Source organism: Artemia sp. Qi Xiang Cuo, chromosome 21 (genome assembly GCF_049724085.1).
Source record: "Artemia sp. Qi Xiang Cuo chromosome 21, ASM4972408v1, whole genome shotgun sequence".
NCBI classification, from domain to species: Eukaryota; Metazoa; Arthropoda; class Branchiopoda; order Anostraca; family Artemiidae; genus Artemia; species Artemia sp. Qi Xiang Cuo.
In genome coordinates, this window is record NC_142814.1 from 27,661,880 (window position 1) to 27,679,863 (window position 17,984).

The window sequence follows — 17,984 nt, forward strand, 5'->3', positions numbered from 1 at the left end:
GTCTGTCTTTTGAAAAGCTTTAGGAAAACATCATTTTAAAAATCTCTATGTATTTATTTAATTAAGGACAATTTTTCAATAAAACAATCTTGGACTATCAATATGAACAAAAAACCATTTATAAATAAAGCGAATAAATCGATCAATTGCCACGGGAAGTAATCTCCATAAAACAATTTTTAATCTCCTTTAAGAGGAGTTACAACCGTCTAGTATGATAGGCTGAATTCAAAAGCTGAAAATTTACGTTGTACTTTACCGCCCAGAAAAACAATTGAAGGAGCAAGCCAAGCGGGAGTAAGAGCGTTCAGTTCTAGGTCACTACCAGCCACAACCAGCATTATGTAAGTCCTGTCCATTGCACATCCATTTGCATAAGCACTGTATTTAAAAAAAAACAAAAAACTATAAGGGTGGGGGTAGGAGGGTCAAACAAGTATGTCCCTGGGGACCAATTCTTGGCTCACAACGGCTCAGCACAGCTTGCACAGTTTTATTTTTCTAGTGTCTTGTTTCCCTTAAATTGATGTTTTTCCTTCTGTTTTTCTTTTTTTTTTTGAAGATTTGAAGATTTGAGAGATCCCATGACAAAATTTAAGGATGTGAAATCGTTTTTTCGGGCCAACTATATATTTCTTATTTTTACACTACCTTCATTGCAAACTTTTCTCGTTTTCATATTTGTTCATTTCATTTGTTTTCATATTATTCTCTATTTTTGTATATTCTGTATTTTTGTATATTGTATATTCTATACAGCGTACCTTAAGCCACCTTCATTTCCTTTAAAATTCATTTTCCTGGCACTTATTTCTTTTGTATTTTACTTCATATATATAACACGATAAAAACAAAGATGAGGATATTTTTAGAAGGAAAATTCCCAAAGAAAGTACCCTAAAATGTTTCATCCTACCATATATTTCAACTAAAAATGATTGTTTTTTTTGTACTTAATAATTGCTAGTGAGTTTTTGTTTGGTTGCTAATTTTTTTTATTTTTTTTTTTAATAACAGATTAAGCAGTTCTTACTCTATGCACATTTTTATTCCAAAAATTCCCGGGCCAATTTTTCTTAATAGGAAACATTCATTTGAGAACCAGAAAACGTACAGAAAGGGGAACGTAAAAAGTAAACTCAAATTTGTTGAGTTATTGTAAAAGCTCTCCATTGGTTTGTATCCTAACTAATTCATAGTTTGAATTAGATGAGTTAGTCAACTAATTCATCCCGTGATCAGGCCTGCCCAGATTAAAATAAGGCAAGAGAAATATTACATGGACACATCTTTCGGTCACACCATTAGAGAAAAGTTACGTTGACAGCTGAGTGAGTCACTTAGATGATTCTAGGAGTTGAAGATTCTTCTGGGCAAGTAGTTGGGTTCTCTGGACAAGTGGATTCTAGTACAGCGTTGACTAATGCTGTAGCTAAGGATTTATGATTCATTAATACAGTTTGAAGGTCCTCATCGATCATTTCACACGATTCAAAAAAGTCGATATGATATAACCCGTTTTTCGTATGCAAAAGGAATATATACCTTTAATATCTTTGTACAGTTTGGAACAGCTTTTGTTTGAGGGACCAGCATCAAAAATACTTCAAGTTAACGTGAGAAAAAAAATTGAAAGTAAACTTGACAGGTTGGACTATTCTAGTCTACTGAAATTATTTACAATAAACTGTACATTTCCAAAACGTAAGAAGAAAACATGACATAACATTACATTTTAAATTGCACGCCTCCTCTCAAGGCGTTCCTTAATGTCAGATCTTATTGATAAAGGGTCGCAAAGGTTTGAGGTGCTGTAGGTTGTGGCATATATACCTCTTATTGCAAAACTACAGTTTCTAATAAAGAAACACTGATTAAACCCTTTCTTTTTGTAGAATGAAATTTACAATGTAAAAGATTATTGTCTGGGTGATATTTGCTAAACAAAAATTTTATGGGTGGTAGGAAAGAAGGGAAGGAAGGTGGACTAGAGAGGTGAGGGTGAGCAGAGGAAGAAAGTTGAGGTTGGGATTGCAGGGTGGGGGAAAGGAGAGTTGAGCATTTATGAATGATGGAGAAAAGATTTGTTATTATTATTTTTCTTTTTTGATTCATCTATCTATTCTTATGTTTAATTCAATTATTTTCATTTATTAAATTTTTTATTCCTATTTTCCTGATTTATTGTTTCATAGGTCACTCATTTTAATTATTTATAATAAATTTAAATAAATATTTGATTTAGTAGGCAAGTAGCTTCGCGGAGCTTCAAGCAACTACAAACCCTTAAAGGTATTTCTCCAGCGTAAAAGTTCTTATTTTTTTTATTTGTCATAGTTAAAAATAAAGATTTGAAACTGACCTTGAATTGGCGATGTGAGCACCAACACACAGAGAGGGGGAATTTTTCCCTGCAATTGGTCAAAAGGGCCACCTCTCCACTGAAAAAAATTACCAGACCATGTTTTAGACCCGTTTTTACCCTCTCTAAAAGGAGAAGATCGTTTAGGTACCAATTGTATCCAATTACCTCTTTTCTTTATACTTGTTTTTTTTGGGGGGGGGGGAGATAATAATGCCCTAGAAAACAGACAATTCTTTTTCCGGTTGCTAATCATACATGAAACTACTTCTTAAAGAAATGACTCACCTGTAACCAGGATTCAGTTTTCGTATCAAATTCTCTGACATCATTCAAGAAGCCTCTCGTAAGAGATTGACCCCCAAAAAGCCACAAACTTCCTTTATGATCAGGCACTAATGAGTGACCAAAACGTGGTAAGACATAACGCCAATGGGCCATCTTTGGACTAAGCTTTAACGGATCAAACAAGTCGCGGAAAACCACACTAGATGATAATTTGTGCTGTGAACAATCTTCACCAACGAAATCATTTGTACATATACACCGACCATAGTCCTGAAATTAGTGAACAGTGAATATGTAGAACTTCAACGAAATCACTATCTTTTTTGACGAAACTGTCTCAAATGACTTAATTGACGATGTTGTCAATTGATTAAAATTTTTGATAAAAGCAGTTTATATAGACTATTAAATAATTTATTTAACAGGTTTTATCTTATGGAAGTAAAAAGTGAAGCTAAATATTACAACAAGCAGGAGTTGCATGAGGAATATATCGCCCCATTAACCCTCCCGTTTTAAATCAAAAATTTAAACTGCACTGTACTGTAATCATTTTAGAACGTAATAAATAAAGCCCCTTTGTAATTACAAGCAGTTCATTTACATTTGAAGTACAAATATGGCTGTATAAAGCAAATACGCGTAATAGAGCAAATTCATTATCAAAAAATGGGATAAAAAATATAGCTAAAATTTAGCACAAAGAAAACGAGCACTGAAAGGCTGAAGTCCGCCTCATGATTATATTAATCTCTTTTTGCTTTTAAGTCTTAGGTTATCTTCTTATTGTCAGTGAGACATTTAATTTATAATATTATTTGATAACGTTTAGGCTTCGTAGGACCCCAATCGAGGTAGATGTTTGGTAAAAACGATAGATTGGTAAACACGGTAGATTGGTAAACACGTAGGTAAAACTGAGGTAGATTGGTAAACACGATATAACGTATAAGAGTCAACGCAATGTGTACTAAGTAGAGAACTATGTGTCCCCCAGATCTTTTTTCCCTTGACTTCTTCATACAGAAGGGATGGTCGTAAAAAACTTAGGACCAGCAGTGGTTAGAGGGAAGTCATCCCTCTCATGTGCTCTTTCCTCCAAACTACCTTCGTAGCCCCCAACTAAATCGTTGAAAGAGTTAGTCATTTAAGTCAAAATGATCGAAAGGTCCAATAAACGTGATCCATGAAGCCACAAAGACAACTGCATCAAACTATAAAATTACTGAGCCACTAAAACATTGATTCATTGCCCAAGAGGAGCTAAGTACCGAGGCTAAGGCCGTGAAAAAATGAGTCCAAATTAGGTGCAAAAAAGAAGCTAAATCAATTAAAAAGTTGAATTTTGGTGCCACTGTGCAGAAGTGCTAAGTTCTGATTCGGTGCAAAGATAAGCTAAGTTCTCAGGCAATGCAAAATTAGGTAAGACATGACTGGAAGGAAAAAACTGAGTTAAATCGAATCTTTGAAATATAAATGATGAAATACTAAAACGACCGAAATATCTGACTCAGTACAAAAACGAGCTAATTACTGACTCAGTGCAAAAAATCCCTGCTTGCAGTTACTTGCGCAAGATTGAGCTAAGTCGAACAAAAATTAAACATTATAATTATAATACATAAAATAATACTGAATAAGATTTGACCTGGGTTAGAGAAAAATGAAAGGAAGGAGAAGGAAATAAATAGAGTCATGATGGAGTCAACATGTCAAATTGAAAAAAATAATAGAAGAAAAAACAAGAAGAAAAATAAGTTTGAAGTAAAAAAAAAGCACGTATTATATCAATAGCAATGACCATAACTGGATGGGGAGGGGGAGAACATACCTAAAAAAAAATTCCAAAGCACTTGAAAAATATGATTAAACAAAAACATCTAGACAGCCTTCAATTTCATAAATAAAGTAATTTTACTATTATGATACAAGACTAACCTCATCAAATTTTCCTTGCCCTGTATCTTCAGAACAACTTCTATTTCTTGGCATCAATTCATTTTTGTCTTTTGAATGCTTTACAAGTTGGAAGGTTGCATTAAACCCATGAGCAGCACTATACTTCTTGTAGCGTACAGTCATTATGCCAGAATGTGCTTCGACAATTTTAGGAAATGATGAGTCTGGATTACAGATGGTTGCAATAACACGAGCATCCTGACCATACCCTCTTTCAGTCATTAGGAAACTGGGTACTCCCTCAAAGATGTACAAATAGTTGTAGGGACAGGGTAGCACTGAGTCACCATGAATTGTGAGCTGCATCACGCTACCGTCCCTAAAGGTAAGGTAATGATATTCACACACAGCTAAATTAATAAAACCGAAAAAATACACACTCTTTGCAGTAATAAATGAAAATTTGTAGATTTTGTATGCTTTCAGTCTTTAATATATAACTTACTTCAAAATTATCAATAAGTTGAAACAAATAAAAAGAAGTGGCGAACCCCTCGTGTTGTGGAAACTCTAGATATGGTATTAAAAACAAACGGAATTTAAATACGCACAGAAGAATTTTTTCTTGTAAACGAAAGTAAAGAGCATGGTTAAAGCATAAAACAAACATAAAAACCATACACATCAGAGGGGCTGCCGCCCCGCTCTTTCTGCTCTCTGTTAGTGGTTTTATACAAATTTCTACCCAGATGGTTTTAAAAGCAAGGTGGTAATGAATGAACATGACTTGCGAGCTGTATCAAACATCCGTCCTTGAAGGCAAGTTGAAGCTATTTCATTCACAAAAACTCACAATAAAAAATAGACAAAATTCTTATTTTCCACTGTAATAAATAAAAATCATAGGTTTCGCATACTTCTAGTCTCTAACATACAAGTTCTTCAAAAATTATGATAAAAGTAGGTATAAAAAGGGGGTGAAATGGGGAAGAGAGTTTCGCAGTCCTCACTTATATTCAAGATAACTTTGAAAAGGAAATTAAAAAGAAGAATAAATAAATATATATATAAAAAACAAGTATTTTTCTCTAATGCAAATCAAGAGCAGCGTTAAACTTGAAACGAACAAAAAATATCCCACTTAATCAGGGAACAGCCGGCACCTAATTCTCCCACCCTTTATATTCCCAGCACGGTAAAAGCTAAACTTTTAGCGTATAAATTAAAAAAAACTTTCCGAAAAATAAGTTTTCAAAGAAAAGTAAAGGCCATTTTAAACTCGAGCTCAGCAGATACAAATACCTTTTAAAATTCAAACTCAAAACGACCAGAAATTACTATTAAAGAATAAATAAAACCCAAAACGAACAGAAACTAAATAAACAATCATAGCAAAAACATACAACAAGTAATAATATAAATCAATAAATAGAACTTAAAGCGAGTAATGCTTAGATTGAATATGAATATCAAGCATAAAACGAAAAAAATATAATAAACAATCAATGCAAACAAACATACAATACATATTAATGTAAATTAATAAATAAATCTTAAAACAAGTGAAACTTAAATTGAATATGCAAATCAAGTTTGAATCGAATTAAATAACTACAAACAAGAGTTTGGGTATCGCCTCACTGCAGAAGCCTAAAACCTACTGCGTCATTGGCGCCTTACTGAAAACCAATTTTATGACAAATATTGTCTTTTGTACTTAATAATGAAAATAAACATTAAAATTATAGTAACATTTTGAACTGATGAGCTTTCAGCAATTAATACCATTATACATCGAACATTCAGTTTAATTTATTGGCTCTTTTTAAAGTTGTTAAAGACGAATATAGTTTCCCTACAAACAAGTGTTTGGACACTGCCTTCTTTCCTAACTGTAAATAAAAACCAAAAGCCTACTGCGTCATTGGCGCTTAACTGAAAACGGATTATATTGCACATATTTTCTTATCCAGTTCTTAAAATATTGAAAATAAAAATAAAATTATAATGAAACAAATTCTTGAATTGATGGATCTTTCAACAATTAATATCACCATGAATCAAATATTCAACTTCATGTTGTTTATACTTACCAAGACTGTTCAAAACGCATATAGTTTTCAGTAAAGCGCCAATGATGCAGTAGGTTTTAGACTTTAGTAGAAGTGGGGGTGCCAGTCGTGACAGGGCTCCTTATATGGGCATAGAATACTGACAGGGCTCCATATATGGGCATAGAGTCATTAGGGAGAACACGTGGTTAATGGGGTCAATGACCTAAATTTCCAAGTGTCAACAACAACATCGACCTTGACATTCGCTGAGAGCGTGCACTTACAACAACAACAACATCGACCTTGGAACACCTGTGCTGTCGACCTCAATTCACCTATCGTGAATCAATAATTCCCCTTAGAAACAACAAATTAATTCCCCTTTCTTGACAGATCAATCAATCAATGACATCATCTGTTAGACTTTAAAAATTTTCGCCTAGAAAACGATTCTCCAGGAATAGATCCAAATCATTAATGTCATTGCCTCGGAAACAACTCTTTTGGTCGAACTCCAAAGGATATTAATAACCAAAGGCCATGGAAACAATTCTCCAAGAAACATCTTAGCGATGAATTGTTTTAGCGCGGGACTCAGGTTTCTTATTAATTTGACATGCATTAGCGCAGAGATGCCAAAAACAAAAGGAACACGCTGAATTACGTTTAGGGATTATTTGAGCGAAACTGTTTTAGACAGGTTATGGAACTATTTCGGCGAAACAGTTAGAGACATTCTAAAAGATGATTTTTGAAGAAATTTTAGAAGAGAATTTAATGGTGAAACTCTGTGGTCGTTATAATACACAAGTTTCATTTGAACAGTGTTGTGAGGTCCTCTACCCCAACCCCAAAGGGTTCCAATCCTCCTACACCAAGCCCGAAGGAAGCGCTCGGTCCTCAAAGGCCCCCCAAGCTCCCAAAGGGCCACCGGCGCCCCGAAAGGGCACCCCGGACCCCAAAGGCCCTCGCCTGGTCCTCAAAGGCCCATCGAGCTCCCAAAGGACCAACGGGGTCCCAAAGGCCCTCCACAGGCCCTCCACAGGCCCCCAACTGCCCCCCAGACCCCCAACTGCCACCCCGGACCCCCAAAGGCCCTCCCTGTGCCCCAAAGGCCCTCCCTGTGCCCCAAAGGCCCTCCCCCGGCCCCCAAAGGCCTTCCCTGTGCCCCCAAAGGCCCTCCCCCGGCCCCCAAAGGTCCCCCGGGCTCCCAAAAGACCACTCAATCCTCAATCCAAAAGACCAAAAAGACCAATAATTATTCAATAAAATTGTTTCGAAATCGAAAATGTTCCCTTTCTTTTCTGGTCAGGTTAGGCTAACGAATCAGGGTCAGTCTAGAGTGAATCCAAATGATTTACCAGCACTAGTGGTTCATGTCAGATGCCTATACACCGAAGAAGAAGACATCTAAAGTGTAGAATAAATACACTGTTGTATAAATTTTTTTTTTATTAATAGACAAACTCACATACATTTTTTTAAAGCACTTTACTCATAGGACACTAAAATCATTTTGATTTATTTTCAAAGACAGCACATATCACAATGGTTCATTATTCATGTCAACTATGATAGGGGTTTTACATCTTCTACACTTAAGACGGAATACATTCGCACATGTGCTTATGGTCAACAATTCGAACATTGTAGACCTGCATTTACGACAAAATTGGCTATTCCAAGCCTGAGGGGTATATTCAATAGGAAATTTCAAAGATTTATCCTGAAAGAAGATAAAACATAATTAAAAACTATAGGTTCACACAAAGGGTGAAACAGTTTGAGACATTTAGAGGATGATTTGGGGTGAAACTCTGTGGTCGTTATAATTGATTTTGAAATAAGAAATTTTTAAAAACATGAAATTTTTTGCAATTAAAAACGAACAAAAATTAATTAAAAAACTTTCCAAAAAATATGTTTTCAAAGAAAAGTAAAGGTCATTTTAAACTTAAATGAAACCAAAAGAATAAATGAAACCAAAACAAACAGAAATTAAATAAGCAATCATAGCAAAAAACAAACAACAAATAATAATATAAATGAATAAATAGATCTCAAAGCGAGTAATGCTTAGATTGAATATGAATATCAAGCTTAAAATGAAAAAAATATTTTCCTATTGAACTATAGATGAAACTTAAAACGAACAGAAATAAAATAAAAAATAAATGCAAACAATCATACTATGGATATTAATGTAAATTAATAAATAAATCTTAAAACGAGTGAAACTTAAATTGAATATACAAATCAAGCTTGAAATGAACAAAAACCCCCTCAAACAAGTAAACTTGAACAGCCCCCTCCCGTGGCCATAGAAGATAGAAAAGTTAAAGTTCTATTCTGAATTTTACCAAAGAACATAATTCAATTCTAATTTCTCCAGAGAAAATAAAAAGCTTCCACTTCAGGTTACAGATATCTATTTACAGATCTGGATATCTCGTAATGTCTAAGGACTGCTATAAATATTTATTTTTCTAGCAAAAAATATAGTTTATTCTAAACAAATGATACCCACAAATGGATGCGGGCTCGGGGGGTATGAGTCCCACATCTCTGATCGATCTAGACTTACGATGTAATTAGAGAGAGAGAGAGAGAGAGAGAGAGACAAGGGAACCACAATTAAGATAGAGCGATGAAGAGGGGGGTGGGGGGGATGATTTTTGAAATTACATAAATGTAATTTTAATTCTAACATAATTTTACGAGAAATTGTAAATTTTGGTCGAGTGTTACAAGTGTGTTTAAATTTTAGTTCCATGAAGCTAAATCCATTTAACACTTCCTTGGATTTGAAATAGAAAGCTAGAAACGTAAAGTGGGATTTTTGAAAATGCACAAATGTAATTTTTATTTTCTATGACAAATTAGGAATTCTGATTGAATCTTATGTTTATGCTTATACTTTAGTTCAATGAAGATAAAGCAAGTTGACAATTCGTTAGAGACGACATGTAAACCTAGACATAAAGTAGGATTTTCAAAAAATTACAAAATATAATTTTTATTTTTGACATAATTTTTTAAGAAAAGTCCTAAATTTTCATCGAAAGCTACGACTGAGTTTATATTTTAGTTTCAAGAAGCTAAGGCAGGTGACAATTCCCTGGATTTGACTTATAAAGCTCGAAACATAAAGTGGGATTTTTGAAAATGCACAAATGTAATTTTTATTTTCTACGACAAATTAGGAATTCTGATTGAATCTTACGATTATGCTTATACTTTAGTTCCATGAAGGTAAAGCAAATGGACAATTCCTTAGAGACGACATGTAAACCTAGACATAAAGTAGGATCTTCAAAAAAATACAAAATATAATTTTTATTTTTGACTTAATTTTTTAAGAAAAGTGCTAAATTTTCATCGAAAGCTATGACTGAGTTTATATTTTAGTTTCAAGAAGCTAAAGCAGTTAAAACTTGCCTGGAAGCTCGAAACGTAAAGTGAGATTTTGGAAAATGCAGAAATTTAATTTTTATTTTAAAAAACAAATTCAGAAATCTGATCGAATCTTACGATTATGCTTATACTTGAGCTCCATGTAGATAAAGCAAGTTAACATTTCATATCGAGTCGACATGTAAACCTAGACATAAAGCAGGATTTTCAAAAAATCACAAATGTAATTTTAATTTTTGACACACTTTTTGAAGAAAAGTCCTAAATTTTGGTCGAAGGCTATGACTGAGTTTAAATTTTAGTTTCAAGAAGCAAAAGTAGTTAATACTTCCTGGATTTGACTTATAAAGCTGGAAACGTAAAGTGAGATTTTTGAAAATGCACAAATGTAATTTTTATTTTCTACGACAAATTCGGAATTCTGATTGAATCTTACGATTATGCTTATACTTTAGTTCCATGAAGAAAAAGCAAGTTGACATTTTCTTAGAGACGACATGTAAACCTAGACATAAAGTAGGATTTTGAAAAAATCACAAATATAATTTTAATTTTTGACACAATCTTTAAAGAAAATTCCTAAATTTTGATCGAAAGCTATGACTGAGTTTATATTTTAGTTTCAAGAAGCAAAAGTAGTTAATACATCCCTGGATTTGACTTATAAAGCTGGAAACGTAAAGTGAGATTTTTGAAAATGCACAAATGAAATTTTTATTTTCTACGACAAATATGGAATTATGCTCGAATCTTACGATTACTCTTATACTTTAGTTCCATGAAGAAAAAGCAAGTTGACATTTTCTTAGAGTCGACATGTAAACCTAGACATAAAGCAGGATTTTGAAAAAATCACAAATGTAATTTTAATTTTTGAAACAATTTTTGAAGAAGAGTCCTTAAGTTACATTTGCGTTTATATTTTAGTTCCAAGAAGCTATAGCCATTTAACACTTGCTTAAAGTGAACAGGTAAACCTAGAAGTTAAGTAAGATGTTTGAAAATGTACAAATATGATCTTTATTTTTGAAGAGACATTCTGAATTCTATTCGAGTCATGCGATTGTGTTCAAAGAGTTCGTGTTAACGAATTGTAAGTAAGGAGCGACCCGGCTCAATGATAACCGAAACTCTAGAAAACGGGTTTTTGATACCAATAGATACATCAAAAGAATCAGATTTCAATGCTGATTTTAAATATATAGTTTAGTCCTACCCATCAAAAGTTACGTGCCTGAGAAAATTTGGCTGATTTTCGGAAAAATGGGAGAAATACCCCCTAAAAGTTACAAAACCTTAATGAAAATCACACCATCATATTCAGCGTATCACAGAACCCTACTATAGAGGTTTCAAGCTCCTATCTACAAAAATGTGGAATTTTGCTTTTTTTTACCAGAAGAAAGATCACGGATGCGTGTTTATTTTTATTTATTTATTTATTTTTTGTTCCAGGGGTTTTCGTATCGACCCAGTGGTCCTATAATATCGTTGGAGGACTTATTGAAACGGAAATTAAAAGTTCTAGTTCCCTTTTTAAGGTACCAAAAAATGGAGGGCAACTAGGCCCCCCTCCCACGCTCATTTTTTTCCAAAAGTCACCTGATCAAAATTTTGAGATATCCATTTTGTTCATCAGGGTTGAAACTATGATAACTATGTCCTTTAGGATGACTTAATTCCCCCACAGCTCTCGGGGGAAGGGCTGCAAGTTATAAACTTTGCCCATTGTTTACATATAGTACTGGTTATTGGGAAGTATACAGGCGTTTTCAGGAGAATTTTTTCTGGTGAGGAGGGGGGGGGTTCGAGGGTTATATGAGCCATTCTGTTGCGAAAACACACAAAAGTTAGAAAAATACAAAATATTCCTTTATTACCTCTGACAATACGGCTAAAAATGAAGAATTCATACACATTTTCAACTAGCTAAGGGTAAGTGTTTTAAATATGAGCCATTCTGTTGCGAAAACACACAAAAGTTAGATAAAATATAAAATAGTCCTTTATTACCTATGCAAAACGACTAAAAATGAAGAATTCATACACATTTTCAACTAGCTAAGGGTAAGTGTTTTAAATATGAGTTATTCTGTTGCGAAAAAACACAAAAGTTAGAAAAAATGCAAAATATTCCTTTATTACCTCTGCAAAACGGCTAAAATTGAAGAATTCATACACATTTTCAACTAGCTAAGGGTAAGTGTTTAAAATATGAGCTATTATGGTGCGAAAACACACAAAAGTTAGAAAAAATACAAAATATTACTTTATTACCTCTGCAAAACAGCTAAAAATGAAGAATTCATACACATTTTCAACTAGCTAAGGGTAAGTGTTTTAAATATGATCCATTCTGTTGCGAAAACACACAAAAGTTAGAAAAAATACAACCTGACCCCCTAATTGAAGGATATGAATTAGAACCATGGGAAAGTAATTTCATCGTATTTTGCATTTCCCACAAGAGGACACTTCGAGTAAAAGTAAAGAGCTACCAGACTAAACCAAAGATATGATGAAATAATAGCGAATAATTGTTCAAACTTAAATTTTCTGTATTACGGGGATAGTTTATTTTCGAACCATTATATCTACCAAAGGTTCAATACCTGAGTTAAACTAAGAGGTTTCAATTTCAGGAAAAAATTACATTTTGACAACATTTGACAATTTACCAAATTTAAAGTTTTGTTTAGTTTCAAAATGTTTTCTGTTACTCATCTTCTTTTAATCATTCACAAAAAATACTAAAGAAAACCACTTCCCCCGGTTTATTGATTTTAAATTATTAAGAAGGCTATTATTTCATTGAAATATACATTTTACATTTTTAATTTTCATGCTTTAGATAAGTATCTTGTCCTTTTGGTGTAAATTGCAGCTGAAGGCTTATTTCATCATATTTTGCTTATTTTCGATGGAAAACACACTGAAAAGACATATTATTGAACTCACATCAAACATTGCTGGGCTTGCATTTGAAGAACCTTCCATTATTTTCTATCATGTCCTCTATTTCAAAATATACTGACTTTTAAAGCTTTTCAACACTCATAAATATACTATCCTAACGGTTATTTATTTACGAAATTGTGCAAACTGTTGATTTAGAACAATAATTACCTTTCTATATATCAATTAACACTCACTAGAATTGCCACTTTTCACTCGCGGAGAATGGTTTCAAAACAATACTTCTTACATCGCATAGACTATTTGTGTCAAACGAGACATCTTCAATGTAGATTAATTAATTGTTACGTTCGATTTTGTTTTGGACACAGGAGAGCATCAATGGGAAGTGAGAATTTCTGTAAAACTATCAAAGATTGATTAGGTGTATGGTGACTAGCTTAGCCTACGTACGAGAAAGAAAAGTTCTTAGGTGTGGAGCTCCCCCACCGCCTTAACCATCGCTCTTGAAATCCCTTGAATTAGGTTAGAGACAGACAAAAAGTTAGGTGTATGGTTAGGTTAGGTTAGATTATGTTAGGTTAGGTTAATTTAGGTTAGACTAGCTTAGCCTACGTAGCCCCCCCCACCTCCCCCACCGCCTCAACCATCGCTCTTGAAATCCCTTGAATTAGGTTAGAAACAGAAAAAACGTTAGGTGTAGGGTTTGGTTAGTTTATATTTTGTTAGGTTTGGTGAATTAGCGGCAGCCTCGTTTTTTAAGGTTTTTAATTTTTTTTTTTGGGGGGGGGGGCTCCCGCCCCCCTTACCAAAAATTGTTTTGTTTGGTTAGGTTAGGTTAGCTTCTTTTAGGTTCGGGGAATGTCGGTTCGACTAGCGCCCCCGCCCCCGGAGGGCCCCAGGGACTGCCAGCCTCCACCGGATGGGCCCCCCACCCTCCAGGGTCAGTTCCATATCACTTCCAGGTGTCCACCCCCCCCAACCCCGGGGCCACGGGGCCGAAAGCCTGACACGGGTGGGACCCTCACCACCACGGTCAGGTTAGGTTAGATTAGGTTACCTAACATTTCTAGGTTAACTTACATCAGGTTAAGTGGCGCGCCAATTAACCTGATGTAAGTTAACCTAGAAATGTTAGGTAACTTAACCTAATCTAACCTAACCTGACCTTGGTGGTGAGGGTCCTACCCGTGTCAGGCTTTCGGCCCCAGTGGCACCTCTGAGGTTGGGGGAAGCGGTGGTCACCTTAGAAATGTTAGGTAACTTAACCTTGGTGGGGGGGGTCCCACCCGTGGTAGGCTTTCAGTCCCCGGGGCCCCCGGGGGGGGGGGGAGCTAGTATAACCTAAATTAACCAAACCTAACATAATCTAACCTAACCGAACCAAACCCCAAACTTTTTTTTGAGGGGGCGGGAGCCCCCCCCCCCCCAAAAAAAAAAACCTTAACAAAATAGGCTGCCGTTAATTAGCCAAACCAAACAAAAACTAACCAAACCAAACCAAACACCAAACTTTTTGTCTGTCTCTAACCAAATTAAAGGGATTTCAAGAGCGATGGTTGAGGCGGTGGGGGAGGTGGAGGGGGGCTACGTAGGCTAAGCTAGTCTAACCTAAATTAACCTAACCTAACATAATCTAACCTAACCTAACCATACATCTAACTTTTTGTCTGTCTCTAACCTAATTCAAGGGATTTCAAGAGCGATGGTTGAGGCGGTGGGGGAGCTCCACACCTAAGAACTTTTCTTTCTCGTACGTAGGCTAAGCTAGTCACCATACACCTAATCAATCTTTGATAGTTTTACAGAAATTCTCACTTCCCATTGATGCTCTCCTGTGTCCAAAACAAAATCGAACGTAACAATTAATTAATCTGCATTGAAGATATCTCGTTTGACACAAATAGTCTATGCGATGTAAGAAGTATTGTTTTGAAATCATTCTCCGCGAGTGAAAAGTGGCAATTCTAGTGAGTGTTAATTGATATATAGAAAGGTAATTATTGTTCTAAATCAACAGTTTGCGCAATTTCGTAAATAAATAACCGTTAGGTTAGTATATTTAAGAGTGCTGAAAAGCTTTAAAAGTCAGTATATGCTGAAAATAGAGGACAAGATAGAAAATAATGGAAGGTTCTTCAAATGCAAGCCCGGCAATGTTTGATGTGAGTTCAATAATATGTCTTTTCAGTGTGTTTTCCAACGAAAATAAGCAAAATATGATGAAATAAGCCTTCAGCTGCAATTTACACCAAAAGGACAAGATACTTATCTAAAGCATGAAAATTAAAAATGTAAAATGCATATTTCAATGAAATAATAGCCTTCTTAATAATTTAAAATCAATAAACCGTGGGAAGTGGTTTTCTTTAGTATTGTTTGTGAATGATTAAAAGAAGATGAGTGACAGAAAACATTTTGAAACTAAACAAAACTTTAAATTTGGTAAATTGTCATATGTTGTCAAAATGTAATTTTTTCCTGAAATTGAAACCTCTTAGTTTAACTCAGGTATTGAACCTTTGGTAGATATAATGGTTCGAAAATAAACTATTCCCGTGATACAGAAAATTTAAGTTTGAACAATTATTCGTTATTATTTCATCATATCTTTGGTTTAGTTTGGTAGCTCTTTACTTTTACTCGAAAACTGTCCTCTTGTGGGAAATGCAAAATACGATGAAATTACTTTCCCATGGTTCTAATTCATATCCTTCAATTCGGGGGTCAGGTTGTATTTTTTCTAACTTTTGTGTGTTTTCGCAACAGAATGGCTCATATTTAAAACACTTACCCGTAGCTAGTTGAAAATGTGTATGAATTCTTCATTTTTAGCTGTTTTGCAGAGGTAATAAAGGAATATTTTGTATTTTTTCTAACTTTTGTGTGTTTTCGCAACAGAATGGCTCATATTTTAAACACTTACCCTTAGCTAGTTAAAAATGTGTATGAATTCTTCATTTTTAGCCGTTTTGCAGACGTAATAAAGGAATATTTGTATTTTTTTTAACTTTTGTGTGTTTTCGCAACAGAATGGCTCATATTTAAAACACTTACCCTTAGCTAGTTGAAAATGTGTATGATGTCTTCATTTTTAGCCGTTTTTCAGAGGTAATAAAGGAATATTTTGTATTTTTTCTAACTTTTGTGTGTTTTCGCAAAAGAATGGCTCATATTTAAAACACTTACCCTTAGCTAGTTGAAAATGTGTATGAATTCTTCATTTTTAGCCGTATTGCAGAGGTAATAAAGGAATATTTTGTATTTTTCTAACTTTTGTGTGTTTTCGCAACAGAATGGCTCATATAACCCCCGAACCCCCCCCCCCCCTCCTCACCAGAAAAAAATTCCTCCTGAAAACGCCTGTATACTTCCCAATAACCAGTACTATATGTAAACAATGGGCAAAGTTTATAACTTGCAGCCCTTCCCCCGAGAGCTGTGGGGGAATTAAGTCATCCTAAAGGACATAGTTATCATAGTTTCAACCCTGCTGAACAAAATAGATATCTCAAAATTTTGATCAGGTGACTTTTGGAAAAAAATGAGCGTGGGAAGGGGGCCTAGTTGCCCTCCATTTTTTGGTCACTTAAAAAGGGAACTAGAACTTTTAATTTCCGTTTCAATAAGTCCTCCAACGATATTATAGGGCCACTGGGTCGATACGAAAACCCCTGGAACAAAAAATAAATAAATAAATAAAAATAAACACGCATCCGTGATCTTTCTTCTGGTAAAAAAAGCAAAATTCTACATTTTTGTAGATAGGAGCTTGAAACCTCTATAGTAGAGTTCTGTGATACGCTGAATATAATGGTGTGCTTTTCATTACGGTTTTATACCTTTTGGGGGGTATTTCTCCTATTTTTCCGAAAATCAGCCAAATTTTCTCAGACACGTTACTTTTGATGGGTAGGACTAAACTATATATTTAAAATCAGCATTGAAATCTGATTCTTTTGATGTATCTCTTGGTATCGAAAACCCGTTTTCTAGAGTTTTGGTTATCATTGAGCCGGGTCGCTCCTTACTTACAATTCGTTAACACGAACTCTTTGAACACAATCGCATGACTCGAATAAAATTCAGAATGTCTCTTCAAAAATAAAGATCATATTTGTACATTTTCAAACATCTTACTTAAATTCTAGGTTTACCTGTTCACTTTAAGCAAGTGTTAAATGGCTATAGCTTCTTGGAACTAAAATATAAACGCAAATGTAACTTAAGGACTTTTCTTCAAAAACTGTTTTAAAAATTAAAATTACATTTGTGATTTTTTCAAAATCCTGATTTATGTTTAAGCTTACATGTCGATCCTAAGAAAATGTAAACTTGCTTTTTCTTCATGGAACTAAAGTATAAGAATAATCGTAAGATTCGAGCATAATTCCGTATTTGTCGTAGAAAATAAAAACTACATTTGTGCATTTTCAAAAATCTCACTTTACGTTTCCAGCTTTAGAAGTCAAATCCAGGGAAGTATTAACTACTTTTGCTTCTTGAAACTAAAATATAGACTCAGTCATAGCTTTCGACTAAAATTTAGGACTTTTCTTCAAAAATTATGTCAAAAATTAAAATTACATTTTTGATTTTTTCAAAATCCTGCTTTATGTCTAATTTTACATGTCGAGTCTAAGAAAATGTAAACTTGATTTTTATTCATGGACCTAAAGTATAAGCATAATCTTAAGGTTCGATCATAATTCCTAATTTGTCGTAGAAAATAAAAATTACATTTGTGCATTTTCAAAAATCTCACTTTACGTTTCCAGCTTTATAAGTCAAATCCATGGAAGTATTAACTACTTTTGCTTCTTGAAACTAAAATATAAACTCAGACATAGCTTTCGACCAAAATTTAGGACTTTTCTTAAAAAATTGTGTCAAAAATTAAAATTACATTTGTGATTTTTTCAAAATCCTGCTTTATGTCTAGGTTTACATGTCGACTCTAAAGGAAATGTCAACTTGCTTTACCTTCATGGAGTTAAAGTATAAGCATAATCGTAAGGTTCGATCAGAATTCCAAATTTGTCGTATAAAAT

General features: G+C 34.2%; 1 protein-coding gene across 1 annotated transcript in view; it reads right to left on the bottom strand.

Annotated features, from left to right (window-relative positions):
• Nucleotides 1–17,984, bottom strand: part of LOC148939403 (multiple epidermal growth factor-like domains protein 8) — a 120,225-nt gene that overhangs the window by 73,247 nt on the left and 28,994 nt on the right. The window contains exons 6-7 of the mRNA XM_089106867.1: nt 4,589–4,928; nt 2,651–2,920 (exon numbers count right to left, since the gene is read on the bottom strand). Of these exons, the coding sequence (XP_088962993.1) occupies nt 2,651–2,920; nt 4,589–4,928 (610 nt within the window). The remainder of the gene's footprint in view (nt 1–2,650; nt 2,921–4,588; nt 4,929–17,984) is intronic.